Source organism: Prionailurus viverrinus, chromosome B1 (assembly GCF_022837055.1).
Source record: "Prionailurus viverrinus isolate Anna chromosome B1, UM_Priviv_1.0, whole genome shotgun sequence".
NCBI classification, from domain to species: domain Eukaryota; kingdom Metazoa; phylum Chordata; class Mammalia; order Carnivora; family Felidae; genus Prionailurus; species Prionailurus viverrinus.
Genome location: NC_062564.1, coordinates 140,655,403 through 140,676,901, shown reverse-complemented (window position 1 = coordinate 140,676,901; position 21,499 = coordinate 140,655,403). Strand labels below are relative to the sequence as shown.

The 21,499-nt window shown below is 46.5% G+C and overlaps 1 protein-coding gene and 2 long non-coding RNA genes across 7 annotated transcripts in view; 2 read left to right on the top strand and 1 right to left on the bottom strand.

Moving 5' to 3' along the window:
* PRDM8 (PR/SET domain 8) overlaps nucleotides 1–11,587 on the top strand; it is a 20,324-nt gene extending 8,737 nt beyond the window's left edge. For 2 of the 5 annotated variants that reach the window (XM_047857436.1, XM_047857437.1), the window contains exons 3-7: nucleotides 3,641–3,891; nucleotides 4,922–5,058; nucleotides 7,368–7,588; nucleotides 8,591–8,822; nucleotides 9,234–11,587. In XM_047857436.1, the coding sequence (XP_047713392.1) occupies nucleotides 7,370–7,588; nucleotides 8,591–8,822; nucleotides 9,234–10,846 (2,064 nt within the window). In that variant the 5' untranslated portion in view covers nucleotides 3,641–3,891; nucleotides 4,922–5,058; nucleotides 7,368–7,369 and the 3' untranslated portion in view covers nucleotides 10,847–11,587. Of the gene's footprint in view, nucleotides 1–3,640; nucleotides 3,892–4,815; nucleotides 5,059–5,744; nucleotides 5,832–7,367; nucleotides 7,589–8,590; nucleotides 8,823–9,233 lie in introns of those variants that run through there. The other 3 variants (XM_047857438.1, XM_047857435.1, XM_047857434.1) reach the window with 3 other exon arrangements.
* On the bottom strand, nucleotides 5,826–14,757 carry LOC125164611 (uncharacterized). The gene is made up of 5 exons (XR_007151828.1): nucleotides 14,650–14,757; nucleotides 8,558–8,685; nucleotides 8,341–8,474; nucleotides 6,625–6,813; nucleotides 5,826–5,958 (listed from the first exon to the last, which is right to left on the bottom strand). It is a non-coding gene; the product is annotated as an uncharacterized LOC125164611 (long non-coding RNA).
* On the top strand, nucleotides 14,732–21,499 carry LOC125164614 (uncharacterized). The gene is made up of 3 exons (XR_007151831.1): nucleotides 14,732–14,797; nucleotides 18,455–18,574; nucleotides 21,430–21,499. It is a non-coding gene; the product is annotated as an uncharacterized LOC125164614 (long non-coding RNA).

The window sequence follows — 21,499 nt, the reverse complement described above, 5'->3', positions numbered from 1 at the left end:
CCTATTCAAGCACTGTGGTGTCTGAGTCTAGGAAGGACATTGTAACCTACAGATTTGACAAAACTGGGATAGTCCTTGCCAGCTCTATAGATATTATATGGAGAGTCGTATAAAAGCTGGGAGAATCTAACGGGTCAGATGCTGGATATTGGATTTGGTTCACAGGTCACAGTCACACAGATGAGCATGAGACACTGATTTCAGATTTGTGGTAGTTGTCTCCAATATTACCTCAGTTTGCCAGCCCTGCTAAAAGTCATACTCAGAAGCTAGTAAGCCAGTTAACTAGGACTCAGATCCAGGAGAGGAAATGAATTACACAAAATCCTCAAAGGCTATCCAGCTCAGAGCTGAACTCCCAAAAGAAGGGGAAGGGGAACTTGAGATCCCTCAGAGTTATAAGCTTGAGAAAGGTAGGTTATAATCATAATGAGAATAGTTGTAGTAGAGCAGCAGCATTAAAAAACAACTACCATGTATTGAGAAACAGGATGAGGCAAGAAAAATGTGAGTCAGGAGTAATGATCTCTGAACTTGAGAGACTGGAGTCCCTCTTCCCAGGCTACAGAATTATCCATCCTTTGAGAGTCTGGCTGTCCCTGGACCAGCCTGGCAAACATTCACTCCTTTATCCCTGATGAACCACCTATAGTACTTAGGCAAGGAATAGACCCAAACTAAGATTGCCATGTACACTTATACAAAACAAAGTGCCCCCCATCCCTGTAAACTTTTACCCAGTCAGCAAGTATGCCTCTTCTTGTCTCTGAGTTATCCCTTAGAACATTTCTTATTGTCCAAGATAAGGCTGTGTAATGCAATACCCCTCCATGAAGTTCCATTCTGTACCTCCTCCCAACACTCACAGCCCCATCCAGAGACTTCCCTGTGTGAAATTAGTAAGTGTAGGAAAAAGTCTCCACAGTCTGTTTCATTGACCATCCTCTTGTCTCCCAGTGCATTTTCCCTCTCACCATGAATTGCTTTTTTTTTTCTTTTTTTGGCAACTGAGACTTGCTGGTGTAGTGCTTTGGAAATAGGATTAGAGGGGGATGGACCAGGACTTGGAAAGGAAGAGAGAAAGCAAAATAATGTGCTTTCATTCTTAAAGGGTAATAATCCTCCTGAGTGAGTTATTCTTGGAGACTTCACCAGCCTCCTATCAACTGAAGTTGAGGTATTTGGGGGCCCCATTTCTCTACCCTGGGAGGAGAAAGGGCATTTCCATTCTAATACTCTCTAAGAATCAGATTTCCTTTCTTACACTTTCTCCACCCTCTCACTTAGTTCATAAAAGGCACCACCTCCGGAATCATTCATCAACATCTCTCCAGCCTTCTCTTCCAAAACAATACTGCAGTTGTCTACGTGTGTGTGTGTGTGTGTGTGTGTGTGTGTGTACCATAATTGCAGGAAGACTTGCTAAGGCAGAGCAAGGTGAACATACCTTCACTCTTCATTGTTGTCTCTCTAATTATTTAATTGGAAATAAAATCCCAGGGAAAAGAGCTCCAAATATAAACCCATTGTTCCATGTGAATTAGATCAAACTATTGACTGAGATGCATTTTTATAATACTGTTTGCAACTGAGTAAATGCCTCAATCCTTCATTTAGTATCAGTGAATTCCAGGAAGTAATAACGCAGAGTGATTTCAAAGCAGTTTATGCACCATTTTAGCCCATAAATTTCTAGGGAAATAAAAGTAATTTCTACATTTTCTTTACATCCTATTAATAATTGTCATTAAGACCATTTATATTACCAGGCAAAATGTGCACCACTTAAAATACTGGAAAACCCTCAAAGTAGGAATGCTGAGCTTAATCTTACCCATAGTTGTTTTTTGCTATAGCAGTCATTGAATACATAAGATAGAGAGTTGGTTGGATTCATAGAATGTTAGAAATTCTTTTATTTGGGGATTTTAATTTGAAATCAGTAGGGGAAATCTTAATTAGGGGTCAGAAAAGTGGAATTGAGAACAAGTATCTGATGACCAGATTCTCAATACATCTCTCCCCTCACTGATATATAGAATCTTAGCTATTTTCTAGCTTGGGATTTGGACAGTCAAGCTCCCCACACCCAACTTAAGTGTCAGAAGCATTTTTTTTTTTAATTTTTATACAAACTGGAGTTTAGGTTTCAGAACTTCAGAGGAGACATAGTCTAAGTGTCCTGTATATTTAAGAAAAGAAAGGCCAACGGAAAGAAAAATGTTTTCCACTTAGAGTTTAAGGTTATCTAAGTGCCCACACACTGAAGTGGATGCTTTTATATTTACATTATGTAGGAGAATTTTTTTAATGGAATTGAATGTAGAGATGACTCTTCCTGGGAAAGGAACACTTTCTGTACTCTGCATAACAGCAAAAGGAGGCTCCAAGGAGTGTTCTGATCAACAGTTTAATGGAATAAGGGTCTTGGGCACTGCACACACACACACACACACACACACACACACACACACTGTCACTTTGTCAGGCTGGAACACCTCTCTAAGAGACCACAACTCTCTTTTGGCTACTTCTTTATCTTAACTTGCTGTTGTTAACATCTGTGCCCCTCCTGGCCTTTCTTTTTCCTTTTTTTTCTCTGAGTTCACTTAAGTGTCTGGCCACTATTCTTCATCCCTGCAGGTTTTCTTCCAGATGTTTGAGGCATTTTTTTTTGACATTTCTAATTCTTCCACCCTTTTTTAAAACAAGTGATAGGGGAAGGAGAGATGCTTTCTTGACAGAGAGGCAGAGAGAGAGAGAGAGAGAGAGAGAGAGAAAGGATATATGAATGAAGCATCCAGTCATAAGACAACTAGTGGCTAAAACACTCAGATTCTTTTATATGGACTTGTGAAAGCCCTCAACATTGAGCTTTGGTCAGAGTTGCCCTTTACGATAATGTTTAAAAGTGTTCATACATGCATAAAAGAAATGATAGGTTAAGATGAAAGACAATTCCCGTTTAAGAAGCTTTGAAACTCAGTAGCTAACCTGGAAATTCCCCTCATCCTCTCTAATGTATAGGGTTTTGCCTAATATATAGGGCTTTTGCAACCCTTCTTTGCCGGAGTCCCAGTTTACACCGAGGCAGGTGCCCAGTCTGATCAGAAGAACTCGGAACTTGTGTCTGGGGCGGGGGGGGGCGGGGAAGGGGGCTAACCAAGACTGGGTGGAAATGGCGGTGGGTGGGTAGGGGGGAGGTAGACATTAAGAAGAGAACTCACGTAGTCGGAAATTACTCCCACATTTTTATTTCTCCTCGGCAAAAACCTTCCCTGGCCTCCTTGGACTGCGGGTGCGGCGGGGAAGGGCAAGTTCTTCGCTGTCCCACTGGGAGCCAGAGGGAGGTCTCGAAGTTGAGAGAGGGTCAAACACTGTATGCACCCTTTCCTTTTAAGGTACTCTCTGACAACCCCCAAACCACTTACCTTATTGCAGCCTGGATTAAAAAAACAAAACAAAACAAAAACCGAGGCTGTGTCCTTCCTAAGTCGTGGTTCTGTTCGGTCCACTTAAGCCGGCTACACAATCTGATTCATCCTAAAGCTAACATACTGTCCCCCTTCAAAGCGGTGGTGTCGTGGGTGGGGCTGAGAGAGTGGAGCTGTCTATACACTAAAGGTCTTTATTCCCTTAGGATTTGGTAGTTGAAAGGTGAAAGAGAACCCTGAGATCCCCCAGCGAAAGTGTGTTGCGGCCCCTGTGGAAGGAGTCAACTTTCAGGCTGTTAAAGTCCTCAAGTCATTAGCTTCAGCTGCTGCACTAAAGGGGCAAGCCAGCGCCTCTAAGTGGCTTAGCGCACAAACGAGGCTCCCGAGACGGCCGCGGCAACCCCATCCGCTCTTCCACCACCGGCTGCACGTGAATTGCTCTCCGGAGCCCATCTCGGTAATAATTTTTACTTTGACTACCCCCCTCCGAGGTCTTAGAACACGGGCCACCCCCAACATGGGACCCCCTCCGGGACAACGAAGAGCTCGACAGGCAGCGGAAGAGCTGGGACTGCTTGAGCCTAGTAACCTGGATTCTTCCCACCCTTCTCCCCCTCACCTCTCCCCCCGCCCGGGTACTCGAGTTCTGGGGCCAGAAGACCCCAGTAAGTCCCCTGCTGCGATCTGGTGGCATCCGCGCTCCAGCATCCTCACCCCATCTCTGGATCCGGGGGGAGACAGAGCCAACTTCTCACCAAAGCGCATCCTTTCTGAATCTTGCTCGGAAGGGCATGGTAGGGTGAGCGCTCCAAGGGAGAGCTGGCGCCGTTTTATCACCCCCAGGCAACTAGCTGCGCAAATCAGCGGTGGCTCAGTGGCCAGAGAATCCCGCGGGGCTAATCCGTAACCCTCCTCCCCTTCGCCAAACTCAGACTCGGGAAAGGCGCGCGGGGTCCGTGCGCGCGCTGGGTGGCCAGCTCTCTGCCAGAGGTCCTCCAAGTGCCAAGAGAAACGGAGAAAGGCCCGCTCCAGGTCTTTTGGTACTCCCCTTTCTGACCTCGACACTGATGTCCCCCTCCTCACAGTCCCAGAGGGCCGAAGCTTTAGGAGGATGCGGGCCAGGCTGCGTCCAGAGAGGCTTTGCCACTTGGGGAGCTCAGGACCTGCGGGGCGCAGGCAGGCCAGAGAGACCGCTTCGAGGCAGGCGGCGCCGGAGGGAGCGCCCAGCCCAGCAAAGAGTTAAAGGGAGGGGACGTGGGCTGTCACGCGTCATTGGGCAGATTATGTGCAGCAAACAAAAAGTGTGTGTCTGCGTGCCAGTCAGTCACTGCATCGGGTCCATCTGTACAACTCTCTCCGCGCGCTCTCGCTGTCTCGCTCTCGCTCTCCCGCTCTCACCCCTCTTACTCTCTCCTCGTCTCTTTCACCCCATCTCTCCATCTCTCTCTCTCCATCTCTCTCTCCCTCTCTCTCTCTCCTCTCTTTAGGCACAGCCTACGAGACAGCAATATCAACACCTCTTGGCATGGAAATGCACTGATACAATAGGCAAAAGAAGCACTCGATTGCCTCTCCCGGTTCCAGGTGGCCTTATTTGGGCGATTCGTTCCTGACCTTATTCCTGGTAAGTGTCCGTGCTTTGATGTGGGAGGGGGATGGGGAGGAAGGCAGGTTTGCTAGGGGAGAGTGGAAAATTTTGCCGTCCGGCTCGTCATCTACCAGAAGAGAAGGGATCTCTCCCGGCAATACGGTTATACAAAGGGAGGAGCGGGTGGGGAGCACTTTGCGGGAGAAGCGAGCGACTGGGGAGCGCGCGGCCGCCAGACAATGCCTGCCTATCGGGAGGGCGAGCGGCCGGCGGCAGCCGCGGGCGCTCCGCGAGCCCCGCGGGCTCTGGGGAGGACCCTCCCCCTCCGACGCTGAGCGCGGGGCCTGGAGCCGGCGGCGGAGCTCCGAGCGGCTGGGTGCACGGGCGACCGCACGCCGGCCGGCGAGCCCGGGCTCTCGCCCAGCGGTTATTGTGGCCGGCTCGAGGCTCGTGGCGGCCGCCGCGGCGACGCGAACCCCTATTAGCGCGGCGTAGCGAGGATCTTTTCACCATATTGTTAGGTAGAACTGCATTTTAATGATTGCGTCCCTGCTGTTGCCCGAAGTGACGGGGCGACCTCCCGGTACAATGAAACGCTTGTGTGAAAGAGACTTTTAAAAGGAGGAGAGAAATTGAGGCATAAAACGCTGAATTGAGGAAACTGAAAAGGAGAGAATAGGATTCCGTTGAAAAGGAGATGAGAGGTTCTGCAGGCTTTTTATTTTTTAACGTATTTAAATTTGCAGTTAGAGGTCAAAAAGGCTACGTGTGTGGGGTAAAAGATGCCCAGAGATAGATGCTGTGATAAAGTAAGTTTCTACTTTATGGATATTTTCTCTTATTTCTGTCTGGCAGATACAGCCCAATACTTGACATTTGCCGGATGTAGCGGAGTGAATGGAAAAAGAGGCTGACCAAAGTTTCATGCTCTGTTAGCTGGCAAGGAAAAAAAAAAAAAAAAGCTCTACCTTGTAATCACATTTGCAAGATTAATTGGTTAATAGACATTAGGATAAAAATGGACATTACTAATATTATTCCATAATGAACAGCTACTCAGGAAAAGAATTAGGTCTACTCTTTCCTGCTACTTAAATTATACAAAGCATACATAAATTATTGCCTATCTCGACGTTGTTAGGGAAAAACCAACTTGGGGGAGTCTTTTAATCAGTCAGAGTTAAGAAGGCAGTTAGTTCAAGGCCAGTTTAAAATTTAAATTCCTGCTTTGTTTTTTTGTTTAAAAATGACAAGTTTTGGAAGGGTGTCCCGTGGCCAAGGAAGGAAAATGTCTCTTTATGACAGTTTAATACAGAGCCCTCCATCAGGGCATTGCTCTCTAAATTGCTGTGGATTAGTCGGAGAGCCCACAGAGGTCTACACAAGTGGGGCTGCCCCCTCTTGCCCAGACAGGGTCATATCTGGGGAAGGGAGATTTCACCAGTCACTGCACACACAGTATTTCAACCAGGGGACACTTCAGGCCTGCCCTGTACCTGCTACTTCATGAGGTACATGCAACTCAATCCACCCCCTTGTATAACAAGGTAACTGGGATTCACCCTCATCCATAAATAAGCATGTCGAGAAAAAAATAATTACCTCTGCTTGCTGATTTTAATTAAAGCCTCGGAGGGACAGTGTTGGATTATGGTAATGAGCAGACATACGTCCCCTCTTGTAGGCTGCAGAGAAAGGTTAGCTGACACAGAATCAGTGGCCCAGACACTCCACTTGAAATCCATTCGCCATGCTCGGCTGTCTCTGCTTGCTCACTAAGGCCGCTCCCCTCTTTGGAAGAAAACAAAACAAAACAAAACAAAACAAATCAACTCCTGGCCACTCAGTTCAATAAACAAGAAGAGAGGAGAAGAGCTTTCTCCCAAGGGTTGAAAGTTATTTTCAGTCAGGAAACTATATGCTAGAAAAAAAAAAAAAGAAAGAAAGAAAGAAAGAAAGAAAAAGAAAAAAGAAAAAAATCCTATTGTTCTCCCCTAATCTGGTCCCAAATCCTGGCCCATCCTCCCCCAAGCTGATGCAAAAACCCGATCTCTCTTTCCTAGCCCTGTTTTCCTTCTGGAGAGCAGTGCACTCTGAGCTCCCACTCTTCCAATTATTTTAAAAAGCGAGTGAGGGGTGGGAAGGAGAGGAAAGTACTCCTTAGTTGTCATTTTCAAAATGCTCCAGACTTAATCTGCCACTGGCTTTATTTTGGAAATAAAGGCTATGCAAAAATCAGGCAAATTCAAGAAAATTTTGTCTAAGAGTTGAAATGTTCTGCCTGGATTCATAGAGGCAAGAGGAATAATATAAATTGTTTCCTTGTCCTGTGTATCTGTCTCCAGTGATGGAGGATTCAGGCATCCAGCGGGGCATCTGGGATGGAGATGCCAAGGCTGTCCAGCAATGTCTAACAGATATTTTTACCAGCGTTTACACCACCTGCGACATCCCTGAGAATGCTATATTCGGTCCCTGCATCCTGAGCCATACTTCCCTGTATGACAGCATAGCTTTCATTGCGCTCAAGTCCACAGACAAGAGAACAGTCCCCTATATCTTCCGGGTAAGTCTTGGCCAGTGGTGCACAGGGTATGAGGGTAATGCCCTGTTGAAAACTGACTAAGAATCATTCAAATGACAAGCTGAGATAGGTTCTGAATGTAGAAAGTGAAATAATGTGAGACATCCTATTTAACAGATCAAAACATTAAAAACAGAAAAACAAAAATTAAACTCAAATTATTGGCAACTGATTTCTGGAATAAATGACAAAAATTTGATTCAGAGTACCAGGTATATCTAAATTGCTGCCTCAGTCCTAGGCTTTCCTGGTGATAAACACAACTTCCTTAACTTTGGGGCAGATTTCAACCAGGGTGGAAGCTGTTTGCATAATAACTACTCTCTGTAAGTTCTTTTATTATAAGCATCGGCTGCATTTGTGTTCCAACCTTTTATTATAAGCATCAGCCTAGTTTTCTCCTAAATGTTACTCTTTCTAGTAAGCTAGCTAGTACCCAGAATTTGTATTTAATAAAGATGTTAATGGCTTGACAATAAAACAGCATTAAATTTGTATGAGTTTCAAGATATAATTCCTCTCTCATTCTGTCTTTCCAAAGAAAAACTATTAATTGTTTAAGGCAAAATTAGGAGGATGAATCAATGCCACAGAATAATTTCTAAGATCTAAACTTGCTTTTTTAACTTCCAGAAACAGACAAAATCCCTCACACTTGTGTAATGTGAGATAATTGAGAAGTGCATTCTCAAGAGGTTAACACTAATTTAAATTGTAAAGAAAAATTTCCTCACCAATATATGAAAACTACAGTTTCATCTATATGATTGATACAGTGTTTCAAAGGACGGTTATCTTGCCTCCTGGTTACAAAAACGAAGATGGGTGCCGACCTGGGTCTTGGTTAAGCTTGAGCTCAGATAATTCTCTGGAAAAGAATAACATAGAGGAAATGGTCCGGTTCCTCTGGCTTCATTCTCTCACCCCCCACCCCCCACCCCCATCCCCTACCTCCTTGTATTCTTTCTTTTTTCCAAACTGTAGGTAGACACCTCAGCAGCAAATGGTTCTTCGGAAGGTCTCATGTGGCTGCGTCTCGTCCAATCAGCCAGAGATAAAGAGGAACAGAACCTTGAAGCCTATATAAAAAACGGACAGCTGTTTTACCGCTCTCTCCGCAGGATTGCCAAAGACGAGGAGTTACTAGTTTGGTACGGGAAAGAACTGACTGAGTTACTCTTGCTCTGCCCCTCTAGATCCCACAGCAAAATGAATGGTAGGTTGGCTCGCGACCTGCGACGGGGCCCTTCGCTAGCGGGGAAGACGCAGGGAGAGGCGGGGGCTCCCTCGGGCGCACTGGCGTCTTTCCTCCCTTAGGGCGACTGGGCAGGGAAACTTCGAGCTGGGACAGATAGGTGAGGATGAATCGGGGACACTAGGCTTGATGACTGCACTCCTCCCCCGCGCCCCAAATCAGGAGGGAAAGTTAGATCAGGTCGGACAGGATACTCTTTTCTCAGGCACTCAGATCCTGAGAGATGAAGGCGGATTTGTGAAAAGGGTGATGGCAAACTGGTCTGGAGACGATGCTTAGTAATCCTGTGGTGTGCCTGTGTGTGTGTGCGCGCGCACGTGTGTATGTGTGTGTGCGTGCGTGCGTGTGTGTGTGTGGTGTTTTCTCACTAAGCAGGGTCGTCCCCTTACACATGCCTGGAATGCAGCCAACGTTTCCAGTTTGAGTTCCCCTATGTGGCGCATCTGCGCTTCCGCTGCCCCAAGAGACTTCACAGCGCTGATGCCAGCCCCCAAGAAGAGCAAGGCGGCGGCGTGGGCACCAAGGATCACGGGGGCGGGGGCGGTGGCAAAGACCAGCAGCCGCAGCAACAGGAAGCGCCCTTGGGCCCCGGCCCCAAGTTCGGCAAAGCCGGACCTATCCACCACTACCCGGCCCCCTCCCCCGAGGGCAGTAACCAGCCCGCGGCAGGCGGCGGCGGCGGCGCCAAGCCCTCCACGGACTTTCACAACCTGGCCCGGGAGCTCGAAAACTCGGGGGGAGGCAACAGCTGCTCCCCCGTCCGGGGCCTCGGTGGCGGCGGCGGCGGCGGCGGCGGCGGCCACCAGGAGGCGGAGCTGAGTCCCGACGGCAACGCCACAGGCGGCGGCAAGGGGAAGAGGAAATTCCCGGAGGAGGCGGCGGAGGGGGGCGGCGGCGTGGGGCTGGCTGGGGGCCGGGGCCGCTTCGCCGAGCGGCCCCTGACCGCCTCCAAGGAGGACTTGGTGTGCACCCCGCAGCAGTACCGCGCCTCGGGCAGCTACTTCAGCTTGGAAGAGAACGGCCGCCTCTTTGCGCCGCCCAGCCCCGAGACGGGCGAGGCCAAGCGCAGCGCCTTCGTGGAGGTGAAGAAGGCGGCCCGAGCGGCCGGTCTGCAGGAGGACGCGGCCGCCGACGGCGGGGGCGCGGCCGCCGAAGACCAGGACGCGGGCGGCGGCGGCTCCTCCACGCCCGTGGCCGCTTCGCCGGCAGGCGCCGACAAGCTGCTGGCCCCGCGGCCTGGGGGCCCGCTGCCCGGCCGGCTGGAGGGCGGCAGCCCGGCGCGGGGCAGCGCCTTCACCTCGGTGCCGCAGCTGGGCGGCGCGGGCGGCAACGGGGCGGGCGGCGGCGCGGGCGCCGGGGCCTCCGGCGGAGCGGGCGGCGGCCAGGGCGCCGCGTCGGACGAGCGCAAGAGCGCCTTCTCGCAGCCGGCGCGCTCCTTCTCCCAGCTGTCCCCGCTGGTGCTGGGCCAGAAGCTGAGCGCGCTCGAGCCGTGCCACCCCGGCGACGGCGTGGGCCCCACCAGACTCTACCCCGCCGCCTCCGACCCTCTGGCCGTGAAGCTCCAGGGGGCCGCGGACCTGAACGGAGGTTGCGGGGCCCTGCCGAGCGGTGGCGGCGGCGGCCTGCCCAAACAGAACCCCTTCCTCTACGCCACCGCCTTCTGGCCCAAGAGCTCCGCTGCTGCCGCGGCGGCGGCCGCGGCGGCCGCGGGGCCCCTGCAGTTGCAGCTGCCCTCGGCGCTCACGCTGCTGCCGCCTTCCTTCACCTCGCTGTGTCTGCCCGCGCAGAACTGGTGTGCCAAGTGCAATGCCTCCTTCCGCATGACCTCCGACCTGGTGTACCACATGCGGTCGCATCACAAAAAGGAGTACGCGATGGAGCCCTTGGTGAAGCGGCGGCGGGAGGAGAAACTCAAGTGCCCCATTTGCAATGAGTCCTTCAGGGAGCGCCACCACCTCTCCAGGCACATGACCTCGCATAATTGACACGGAAAGGACCCTAGCTTTCCACGCGCGCACAGTCACAGTCAAGCCACCTACAGGAAAAACACGCGAGGACATCCACCACCTCCTTGTGACCTGAAACATTGCACCCAAAGACAGACACACACACACACATACACGTGCCACCCCAACCTTCTCATTGACCTGTTTACCCGAGACCTGCATTATACACGCAGACACACACACGCACGCACGCACGCATACAAGACAGGATGGTGGATTTTTGATTGGGTGGGTTGTTCGAGGGGTTTTCTTTTGAATGCACGCATTTTCACTTTCCAAAAACAAAGGTACATTTTTAAAAATGTCATATATTGCAACATATTGATGCATTTGTCATACGTTTCTACTTAAATTATTAAGCACTTACGGTTTAGATGTAATAATTATATGTAAGGGCAAAATTTATTTTAGATATAAAGTAAAGGAGGAGGGTAAGATGCTTTCTGCATTTCTTGATGACAGTTTGTGTTCTTACAAAAAAATAAAATAAATAAAAAGGGGTCACCATTCAATTTAAGTTTCCAGGGGGAAGTGCATGTATCATGAAATGATTATGGACTTCAATGAAGAATGTCATCATTATGTAAATATGTATTTCCTTTTAATACAAAGTGTAATTTTGTGCCAGTGAAATGGAGTCTGAATAGTTATGTGTTTCTTTTATCCCTGGAAAGATTTATTAAACTTTATAGATTATCCAGGTATGTTGGATGCTTTGACAATAAATGACTATTTTCTTCAAAGCAATTATTTGGAAAGTGTTTTTAAATACTTGTTTTGTAGCTCAGGGCTACACTTTGAGTAGAGACCACCTATTTTCATTGAGTCTCTGAAGGAGGAGATGATAGCAAAATAGGGATAATTAATCCCGTCCCACTTATATTTATTCACCCTAAGCCGATACTGAGCCTAAAAGGGAGAAGACAAAGCTTGATTATTGTTGGGAAAATCTTTAGCTGGAAAGTAGTGGTCTTCTTCATATAAGGACAACTCATTTAGACAAAGATGTCTGCCATGAAGCTAGCCTGTCAGTGGGATGTCAGCATTCTTTTCAGCAGTAGGGTAATTAGCATCTTCACGAGTGGCCAGAGACAATTTTCAGGCCTGGATCAGAGACGCCAGATGAAAGGGCCACTTTAATTCTACTAAGTGATGCCTACATGGAGGAGTATCTTGTCCTCTAGAATCCTTCAGCATTCTGTCACTATTAGGAGGCCCAATGGGGGAGTTTCTTTAGAAACCAAGGTGAAATGACCATGATAGTCTATGTATTGCGGGGCTCAGCTTTCCCTCTAAAGGCTTGAGCAGCTGCACTGAACAGCCTTTGTGGGGTGGTAGTTTGGGGGGGGGGGACCAGTCCTGGAGAATTACCATACAGAGGAATCTGAGAATTCTCCTCCTCTTTCTGCTCTGCCTCTTATGAAAAGTCTCTCTGTACTCTTCATATATGGACAATTCTTAGTTAAGTTCTTCAGCAACCATTAGGTGCAAAACCAAATAAATGATGAACCTTTAGTTCTTACAGTAGCATGCATTAAATCCATTAATCCACAAACACTCCCCTAACAAATACTGCACTGGTTTATCTATCACAGGAAGTATTCTTTCCTATTTTTTCTTTTTTCACATCTTGCCAGCCTTCCCCTATGTCAGAAGGACATCTGTTAAAAAGTCTGAAGAATGAAAATTGCATATTGTCTCACTGAAGGCATTCAATGGTTCCCCCTCTAAAAAGATTTTAAAGCCTTCATTATCTTAAGGTGACCACAGAAAAAGTTATGATTAGGGCAGGGATCAAGCAAAGACCAGGGGTAGGGCAAAGAATTGTATCCACAGTGTGAACCCTGTTTGGCAGAAAAATAGGTTGACTTTCTTATCATCTAAGTACTGTTCTGTGCCACATTACTCTGAGGCCTGTTCTCAGTTTTCACAGGCAACAGTTGGACGATGTGAAACACTAATCCCCAGTAAAGTGGAATGAGAACAGACCAAAATTTCAGTTCTAACTGTTATTCGTGACTAACATGACTCTGCATCATTACTGGCATCCTTTGATTTAGCTGCATCTTGGTTTTCTCATCTACACAATGAGTGAGGCAGGTTAAACTACTTCTAGCAATGGGGAATTATTTTTGCTAATGGGCTAATCAGGTCTCAATTAAATCTAAAGGGGAATGTGTAGAGAAAAGACCAAGAATGGTCATGAAGCAAGTTCAATGGCAAGAAGTGAGAAAGGTATTTGGAGACAAATGAAACATGGGCCTCAGGAGATCCTTAAATCACAATGCTTGAGAGGCTAACTAAATTGTCCATACCTGAGATGCTAGTGGATCTTTCGAGCAAAATATCTTTAACACCAGCCCACCAACAAACAACACAGGTTGCTTGGGGCCTCACTTTCCAAAACAACCCCCCCCCCAAAACTTAAATGCCCCTATGTTTCTGTTCCAGTCGTCCAGAATCTCCTCTTCATCAGCTGGCTTTGTTACCTATTGGGGTTTCAGAGATGAAGTTAGGTCTAGAAAAAGGTAAGTAGATGCTGCTTTTTGTAAAGTCTGGAAACATGTAGTTTGAAGGATATGTGTAGATTTCCCTTGTGTTTTCTTTTGTATGATCGTTAATTTAGTCACACTATCAGGAATAATGCTCAATCTTGGCTGAGCTACGGCCCAGGCAATGCAGGTAGGTGTGTTCACGGCAGATACTTGAGGGCTGGGCTCCTGTACTGATCAATTTGCTCATGAGATCTTTTTGGCGGGAATTATTAGGGGAAGGGTGCTCAGAGCTAGTCTGCCTTCAGCCAAGGCAAACTGAGAAATGTTTCATTTTAATGCTGCATTTTCAAGCTTTCTGATTATGTTAACTCTCTCCACGTCTGAACTTTCTCAGATGAGACTTTCTAAGATTCCATAGCCTCACCCATCTGCCCAGCTAGCCGAGGTCACTGAGGCCAGGGGCATAGATGTCTGCTCACAGCTGCAAAGGTAACAAGGTCACAAGGTCATGAAGGCTTGCAGCTGTATTGGTCAGCTGAAGTTCAGGCAGGTGGCCTGAGGTCACAGCCCTGAGACCGAAGGTTCTAAACACCGGGGAAAGGGAAATCAACCTGTTGCTGCTCCAGGATCTGCTCTGTCCCAGTCGGGGGCAGAATACCGGGTGCCTAGGGCCTCCGATCTCCAAGCGTGCTCTCTGAGCAGATTCCGAATCCCTCTCCTCTTTTGGCTTTTGTCAGTGGGGTAGGCTAAGGGCGGGGAGAGGTGGGGCGGATGCCTGTATTTCCCAGGATCTGCTTGCAGGGTATAGTTTACGCCCATAGGCTGGGCAACTGAAGGGCCCCAGAAGACACGCAGATCCTGCACCTGTTCCAAGGCGTTTCAGAGGGGAGACCGAAACCCGACCCGCCCGAGAAAAGTTCCCAAGGTCCCGGGCCCACTTCTAGGTTATTCGGCTCTTGGAGGCCCAGAGTCTCGAGTTTTGCAGTGGCCGCCAATCGTGCCAGTTCCAAGCACCCGTCTGCCGCCGCAGTTCCGCGCCGCGGTGGACGGGGTGGGGGGTGGGGGACAGGTGTTCTAGCCCTAGTTCTGCATTTCCCACCTCCCACCCCCAATCTCTGAACTGCGATGCACCGCTTGCTCTCCGTCCTGTATTAAGTTTTCCCTCCCCGCAGCTTCTCCCTTAGACGCTGTGACCAGTAACCGTCCAGGAAGTACTCCCCCGCCCATCCTGATTCCGAGGACCCGAGCCCTAGAGCGGCCTAGCCGGGTGGATCCGGAGGTTCCTACCTCTCGCTCTCTTTCCACCCACTATCCGTGCACACCCCTTTGACAGCCAAGACCTTGCGGAGAGCCAGAGGACCGGTCGCCTGGGGGAGACCACTGCCGACTCACGGAGCTTGGGGCCAACGCGCGAGCTAGGATCCGACCCCGGGAGGTGGGGGACGGGGGCGGGGGGCGGGGGGTTAGATTTAGATTTTCTTTTTTCTCCTTGCCCAGTCCCGTGTTCTGAAATCATTATTGGCTCCTACCGTGGTGTCTTCTGTCTCGCTTTACCTCAATCCCTCCTCACCTCCATGTCTCAAGCATTTCTGAAGATTTGAGACATTCCTGGAGTTTTTCATAGAAGCCTGCCCGTGCTGATTCTCAGCCATCCAGGCAACTGACTTTTCTGGGAGCTGCACCAGCCCAATAGGAGACTCTATTGTCAATTTACTGGGTATTGAGGACTCCCCCCACACCTGATCTGGGGATTCAAAGAGATGGACACGTGCCAGTTTCCCCCAGACACACACACACACACACACACACACACACACACACACACACTTCTACAACAAGTTCTTCCTAGGAGAAGAAGCAGTTTGCCTGGCTTTTGAATTGATATGCTTTTGGCCTTGCTTGGAAATGCCATTGTCTTCCCTTGAAGGCGCAAAAACATGTCACCAGGTGTAATAATTTTAGCCTGCCCAGAAGTTTTATGAACTGGAAATGGAATGAGAAGCTGGGCCACCTCCTTTTTCTCTTCCACATGCATTTTGGTTGACAGGTCGGCCATGAGGCCTAGAATGTTGAGGCCGGAAGCCATCTCTTAGACTAGTGGGCTTGAATGCCCCCTGACTTTGTAATCTGGTGGGGCAGGGAGAACAGACATTTTGACTCTCTACTTCACAGATCCCATCCCTAAGGGAACTTTAGTTTTTCTTACTTTAAATTAGAACTTAGAACTTTTCAGGGGTGCCTGGGTGGCTCAGTTGGTTAAGTGTCCTACTTTGGCTCAGGTCACAATCTTGCAGTTGGTGGCTTCAGGCCCCAAGTTGGGCTCTGTGCTGACAGCTCAGAGCCTAGAGTCTGCTTCGGATTCTGTGTCTCCCTCTCTTTCTGCCCCTCCCTTGCTCACTCTCTCTCTCTCTCAAAAATAAATAAACATTAACAAATCAAAAAAAAAAAAAAGAACTTAAAACTTTTCAGAAACACATCTATTCTCCAGTGGTGGTAGATGAGGAAACTGAAGAAAAAGTTCTATAAAGAAATTCTTTTTTTTAAATCTGTAGGATTAGAGGTCTGGTAAAGTGTCCTATGTAAATAGCTAACCTGGTTATACTCATTATTATTTACTTATCCCTTTTCAAGCTATGTGTGTATGTGTGTGGGTACTGAAATATATATGTATGCATGTTTTTACACATGGCATATATATATTATATACACACATATATACTTATATATACCAGTGTACATATCCAATTTAGTACACACATACACAGGCACACAACAGGCAGGCATTGTTTTCAGTACTTTTCATTTGTCGATTTGGATTAATTCTCACAACCTACCCAAGAAGAAGCCTGCTAAAGACTCTACTCCTTCGTGTTTTAGGATTGTGTGGTGAGTATGGCTGTCATCTTGGAACAAAAAGATGAATCTAATACATGGTAATGGAAAGAATAATGACTTCTAAGTCAGACGGCCTGCTCCAAAATTTGTGGCCTTTCCATGCATGCGTCTCAGTTTATTTTACTTGAACTTGTGAATAATACCACCTCTGGTCTTATCACACAACTGTGTCTTGAATAGCAAACCAAATCATTCACGTAGAAGCTTTTCATTTATTATATATGACTGTCTTCCCTGTTGGTGAAAGAGATATGCTTTTAGCCTTAACTTACTTTCCTTAGGTGGTTAGGATGCTTTATTACCTCCATAAGAAATCTTTTGTGATTTTAATTTCCTTTAGTGATCTTTGCTCGTTTTTAAGCAGAAGTGGGAGTAACAGCTGGTCTGATTTTGAGTTTTGATCTGGCAGGGACCCCTGACTCCAGCTCAAGTTTCCTAGTGTTTTTAAATGGATCTTAAGCGACAGTGCATTATTTCATTATACATTTCCTGGCTTTTAAAGAGATTTGAAGGATACATACAATATCTTTTTCTTTTTCCCAAATTCTTCAAGAAATAAACTCTTCAGAGAAATATTAAGATTTTGTGTGTGTGTGTGTGTGTGTGTGTGTGTGTGCATGTGTGAACCAAGAAAAGGAATTACATTTGGAAGAAAAAGCCATGGGACAAACATAACTATCAGTTCTTTATCCCTTCACTTGTCTGCAGATGTCCAGCTACCAATTCCACATACTTGTCATCCTTCTCCCCGCCTCTGGAGAAAAGCAGAAGTGTGGGTTTCAGGGGAGGAATCCAGAAAACGGTCTCACCCTTGACTGGGATCCCAGAGCACATCTGCTCTGGGGGTTGAAATCTGGAGAAATGTAGCATGATTACACTCTTGTCTGGGGATTCATCTCTGGATGGGTGTGCCAGGGTTACACCATCCCTTGTAGAACTCAGAGTAGCTTTTTCTGCGTTTAGTTACTTTTTTGTGAAGTGTGAAACTTTTTTTTTAAAAAAAAGCTTTTGATGACTTCTTTTCTCCCAGACAAACAAATGAATTAAGATCTGTTTTCCCCTCTGGCAAGATTTCACTGGGTCTTTGAGAAAGACAAACATAGCCTAACAGCGACACCCAGCCCAGAAATCGATGCAAATCATTCAGTTAAAAACTCTTAGTATCCCTAAGCTTCTGTAGGCTCAGGGGTTCAGTGTGGGAGCCAAATGAGGATGGAGGAAAGAAAATAAAGGGACTATTATTGCAGAGTCACTCTTAGAAAGAGGGGTAAATTAGAAGTTCCCATTAAAATGCTGCTGGAGAGAGTACAGGTAAAACTATTTACTTTAGCAGAGTTGGTAGAGGTAAATAGTGACTGCCATGAAGCTTATCCCCATAGACATGTAATCTGCTCTCTGAGTTCCAGCTCAGAACTTCCTTCTTCCTCTGCCTCTGCCTTTAGGCTTTATTAGTTCCCCCTTAGTCCTTTCCCCTCCAGCAAAGGGGTGGCATACCAAATTCCCACTGGTATGAGTAAATAGCAAAGAAAAAACGTTTGAATTTACATGAAGGTATTTTTCTCTCCATTAGTTTACTTTGAGCTTCATTTCTAATTTTGGAACTGTCTAAAGAAGAACGAGCCATTGTTATGCAGCAGAACTTCTCTTCCTGGGGTGATAATGCTTAAAACGACTTCCAAATCAGAAGTTTTTTTTTTTTTATTTTGAGGCTGCACTTGAAAGTATTTATTAAGCTTCCAAACATGCCTAAACATAAAACCAGAGAGATATTTAGAAAACTTACCTCTCAAAAATTGAATTCCATGCATAGTAAAGATAATAGCATAGTAAAACAAGTTTCATCAAGTTACATGATTGCCAGCAGCTCACGTCTGAATTTCTTAAATCCTTTAAATATTCAAAATACATTTATTTTGATATTAGGCCAATTTTTTTTTAAGTAAGTTCCACGCCCAACATAGGGCCCGAACTCACAACTCCAAGATGTAGAGTCATGTACTCTACTGACTGAGCCAGCCAGGTGACCCAGTATTAAGCCAATTTTATGACAGTTCAGAAAGAAGGACTTGGGATTTCAGATACCACAGATTTCTCTCTTCTCTGGGTTGGTGGCTTTCCTTTGAACACATTTCAGGAGAAAGAATTTAAAGCTTAATATGTACAGTTTCTGAGTCACTGTCATAACTCTTTACAACAGCCTGCTCAGGGATCCAAGAGCATAGTCAACTGGCAAGACAGATAAAGATACTGAAGAGAGAGGACCTCTGATAATGACTTCACAATTTCCTTGGCCCTAAGGAAACAACTCCAAAAGAAGGTAATTTCCCCAAAACTCCCATTCTCAGAAATTTTCGTTGGAAATGATAGATATTAAGAGCTCACAGAGTAGTGATAATAGAAAAGTAATATTTCCCAGAAAAGCAATGTCTATAGGACATTATAGAGGAATATATTCCTTGGGTAAGAGGTCTCTGTAAATCATCTAACTGTTAAAAATGCAGATTCCCAGATGAACTTCCAGAAATTGGATAGATCTCATTAGGGGCCCAGAATCTTGTGTTTTAAGTAATCATCCTAGGTGATTCTAGAGCAGTGGTTCTTTTTTTCTTTTTTTTAAAGATTTTTCTAAATGTTTATTTACTTTAGAAAGAGAGAGAGTGTGGGGAAGGGGCAGAGAGAGGGGGACAGAGGATCTGAAGGAGAAGGCTGTGCGCTAATAGCAGTGAGCCCAAAGTGGGGCCTGAACTCACAAATTGTGAGATCATGACCTGAGCAGAAGTCAGACACTCAGTTGACTGAGCCACCCAGACACCCCCAGAACAGGTGGTTCTTGATCCACACTTTGAGAAACACTGCAAAGGGTTTAAACTATAATTAGCTCTATGGAAACAAATTAAAATATATGAGTACCTCAGTCTAGAACCTTGCTATGTTTCTGAAATACTGAGCCTAAATTGAATTACAGTGTCATAAATATACAGTAAAAGTTTTTTTTGTTGTTGTTTTTTCAATCTTCAGTGATGCTCTGTCTTTGTTTCAGATCAATTTTTAATTCCTGGTGATTGATAACATGTCAACATTTTGCTCTTTCTTTCCCGTTCAGGCCTGGGTCATTTGTATAAACAACAAAAAAAATGCGTAAATTCATAAGAAAGCCTCTGTTTAAGAAAACTTTTAAGCTCAATCTTTATGGACAATTTTTATTTTATTTTATTTTATTTTATTTTATTTTATTTTTACTTATTTTTTGAGAGAGAGAGGGTGCAAATGAGTGAGGAGCACAGAGAGAGAGAATCCCAGTAGTGGCAGAGAGAGAGAAGCAGGGCTCACCCAAAGAGGGGCTCCTGCTCACCAGAAGCAGGGCTCAAGCTCACCTGATGTGGGACTCGAACTCACGAACCGTGAGATCATGACCTGAGCCAAAGTCAGATGCTTACAACTGAGCCACCCAGCTGCCCCTATGGAAAGATTTTTAAATGTTCATGCATCATCACCCCTTGAGGGGTTTGCTTTTTATTTTGGGGGTTTTCAATAATTCGGGATTTTCTAAAATTGTGTTACAACTTATTTGTAGATGTCTGTTCATGGCCTTCACCCATCAGGCTCTGACACTAAACTCCTAAGGACTCTCTCTACCCATGGATTTTGAATGGATAATAGCAAAAGAATTGACAATCTCTTAAGCTAACAGTTTGCTCCCTGTTCCAACTCCCCAATCAACCACTGCAGCTTCTCTGACAGCCCATGCCTGCACAGAGACTGCTATTTTCTGATGGTGAGTGAGTCTAAGCCACCAGCCACCAGCTCGGACTACAGAAGCTACTGGTGCCCCGGAAACAGACCCCTCCTCTGCTGGCTTCATCTCACTGAGTTTGCTAACTTGTACTACCATCTCCATTAGGGACTCAGATCTAAATCCGAGGGGGTGGGACCAGAAGAGCCTGGTAGCACCAGATGTAGTGCAGCACCCACAGTAACCCATCAGCTCTGATGTTGCCTGTTATCCCTGACCAGGTTATGGGCTCCTGAAATGCATTTTTAAAATGTAAACGTAGCTATAAGAATCTTGTCCTAGCCTACTGGGCTTCTAGATTTGTCAGGATATGCCTAAATTGAAAGATAGGTACAACCTGAAACTGAGCCAGAGCTACAAGATGATTTTAGGTCCCTACAGTTCTTCATTAGCACAGAGAATCCTGCTAAAATAATTCGATTAAATTGCAGGAGATGGAACGTCTAATCTGCTTCTGGCTCTGCCATTCCCCAGCTGTGTGACCTTGCATGAACTAACTTCTGCAAGCTCCGGTCTTCTCACCTGTAAAATGAGAGTTAGATCAGAGCTTCTCAGACGTTTGGGTTATAATAATTACTAGGGCACTTGATAAATGGATTTGGCTCCATTTCTGGAGATTCAGAATGAAGGCAACAGTGGCCTATGTATAAGAATTTGCATTTTAATAAACTCTCTGGGTCATTCACTGTCCACATTTGGGAAATATCTGTCTAAACCAGTGGTTCTCCACTCTAGTCTTCTGTTAGAAACACAAGGAAAGTTTTAAGAAATACTCTTGACTGGTCCCACTCCAAATCAGTTTATCAGAATATCTGATGGGGTACCAGGTGCAGCTGTGCTTTAAAAGTTCTTTTGTGCAGCAGGGGTTGAGAATCGGTGGATTAGATAATCTTTAAGGTATTTCCTTAGGTCTAGAACTCTGACTTTTAATCTGGGATTCTTGGTTCTATACCACAATACCTCTGTTTAGAAATATGGACTGATATTCATATTCATACTCCTCAAATTCATACGTGAAAGTCCTAGGCCCCTAGTACCTCAGAATGTGACTGTATTTGGAGATGAGGACTTTAGAAGAGTAATTAAGGTAAAAGAGGGCCATAAGGGGGCGCCTAGGTGGCGCAGTCGGTTGAGCGTCGGACTTCAGCCAGGTCACGATCTCGCGGTCCGTGAGTTCGAGCCCCGCCTCGGGCTCTGGGCCGATGGCTCGGAGCCTGGAGCCTGGTTCCGATTCTGTGTCTCCCTCTCTCTCTGCCCCTCCCCCGTTCATGCTTTGTCTCTCTCTGTCCCAAAAATAAATAAACGTTGAAAAAAAAATAAAAAAAAAAAAAAGAGGGCCATAAGGATGGACCATAATCCAGTATAACTGCTGTCCTTAGAAGAGGAGATTAGGACATAGACAAGACAGGAACAACCATGTAAGGATACAAGGAGAAGGCTGCAATCTGC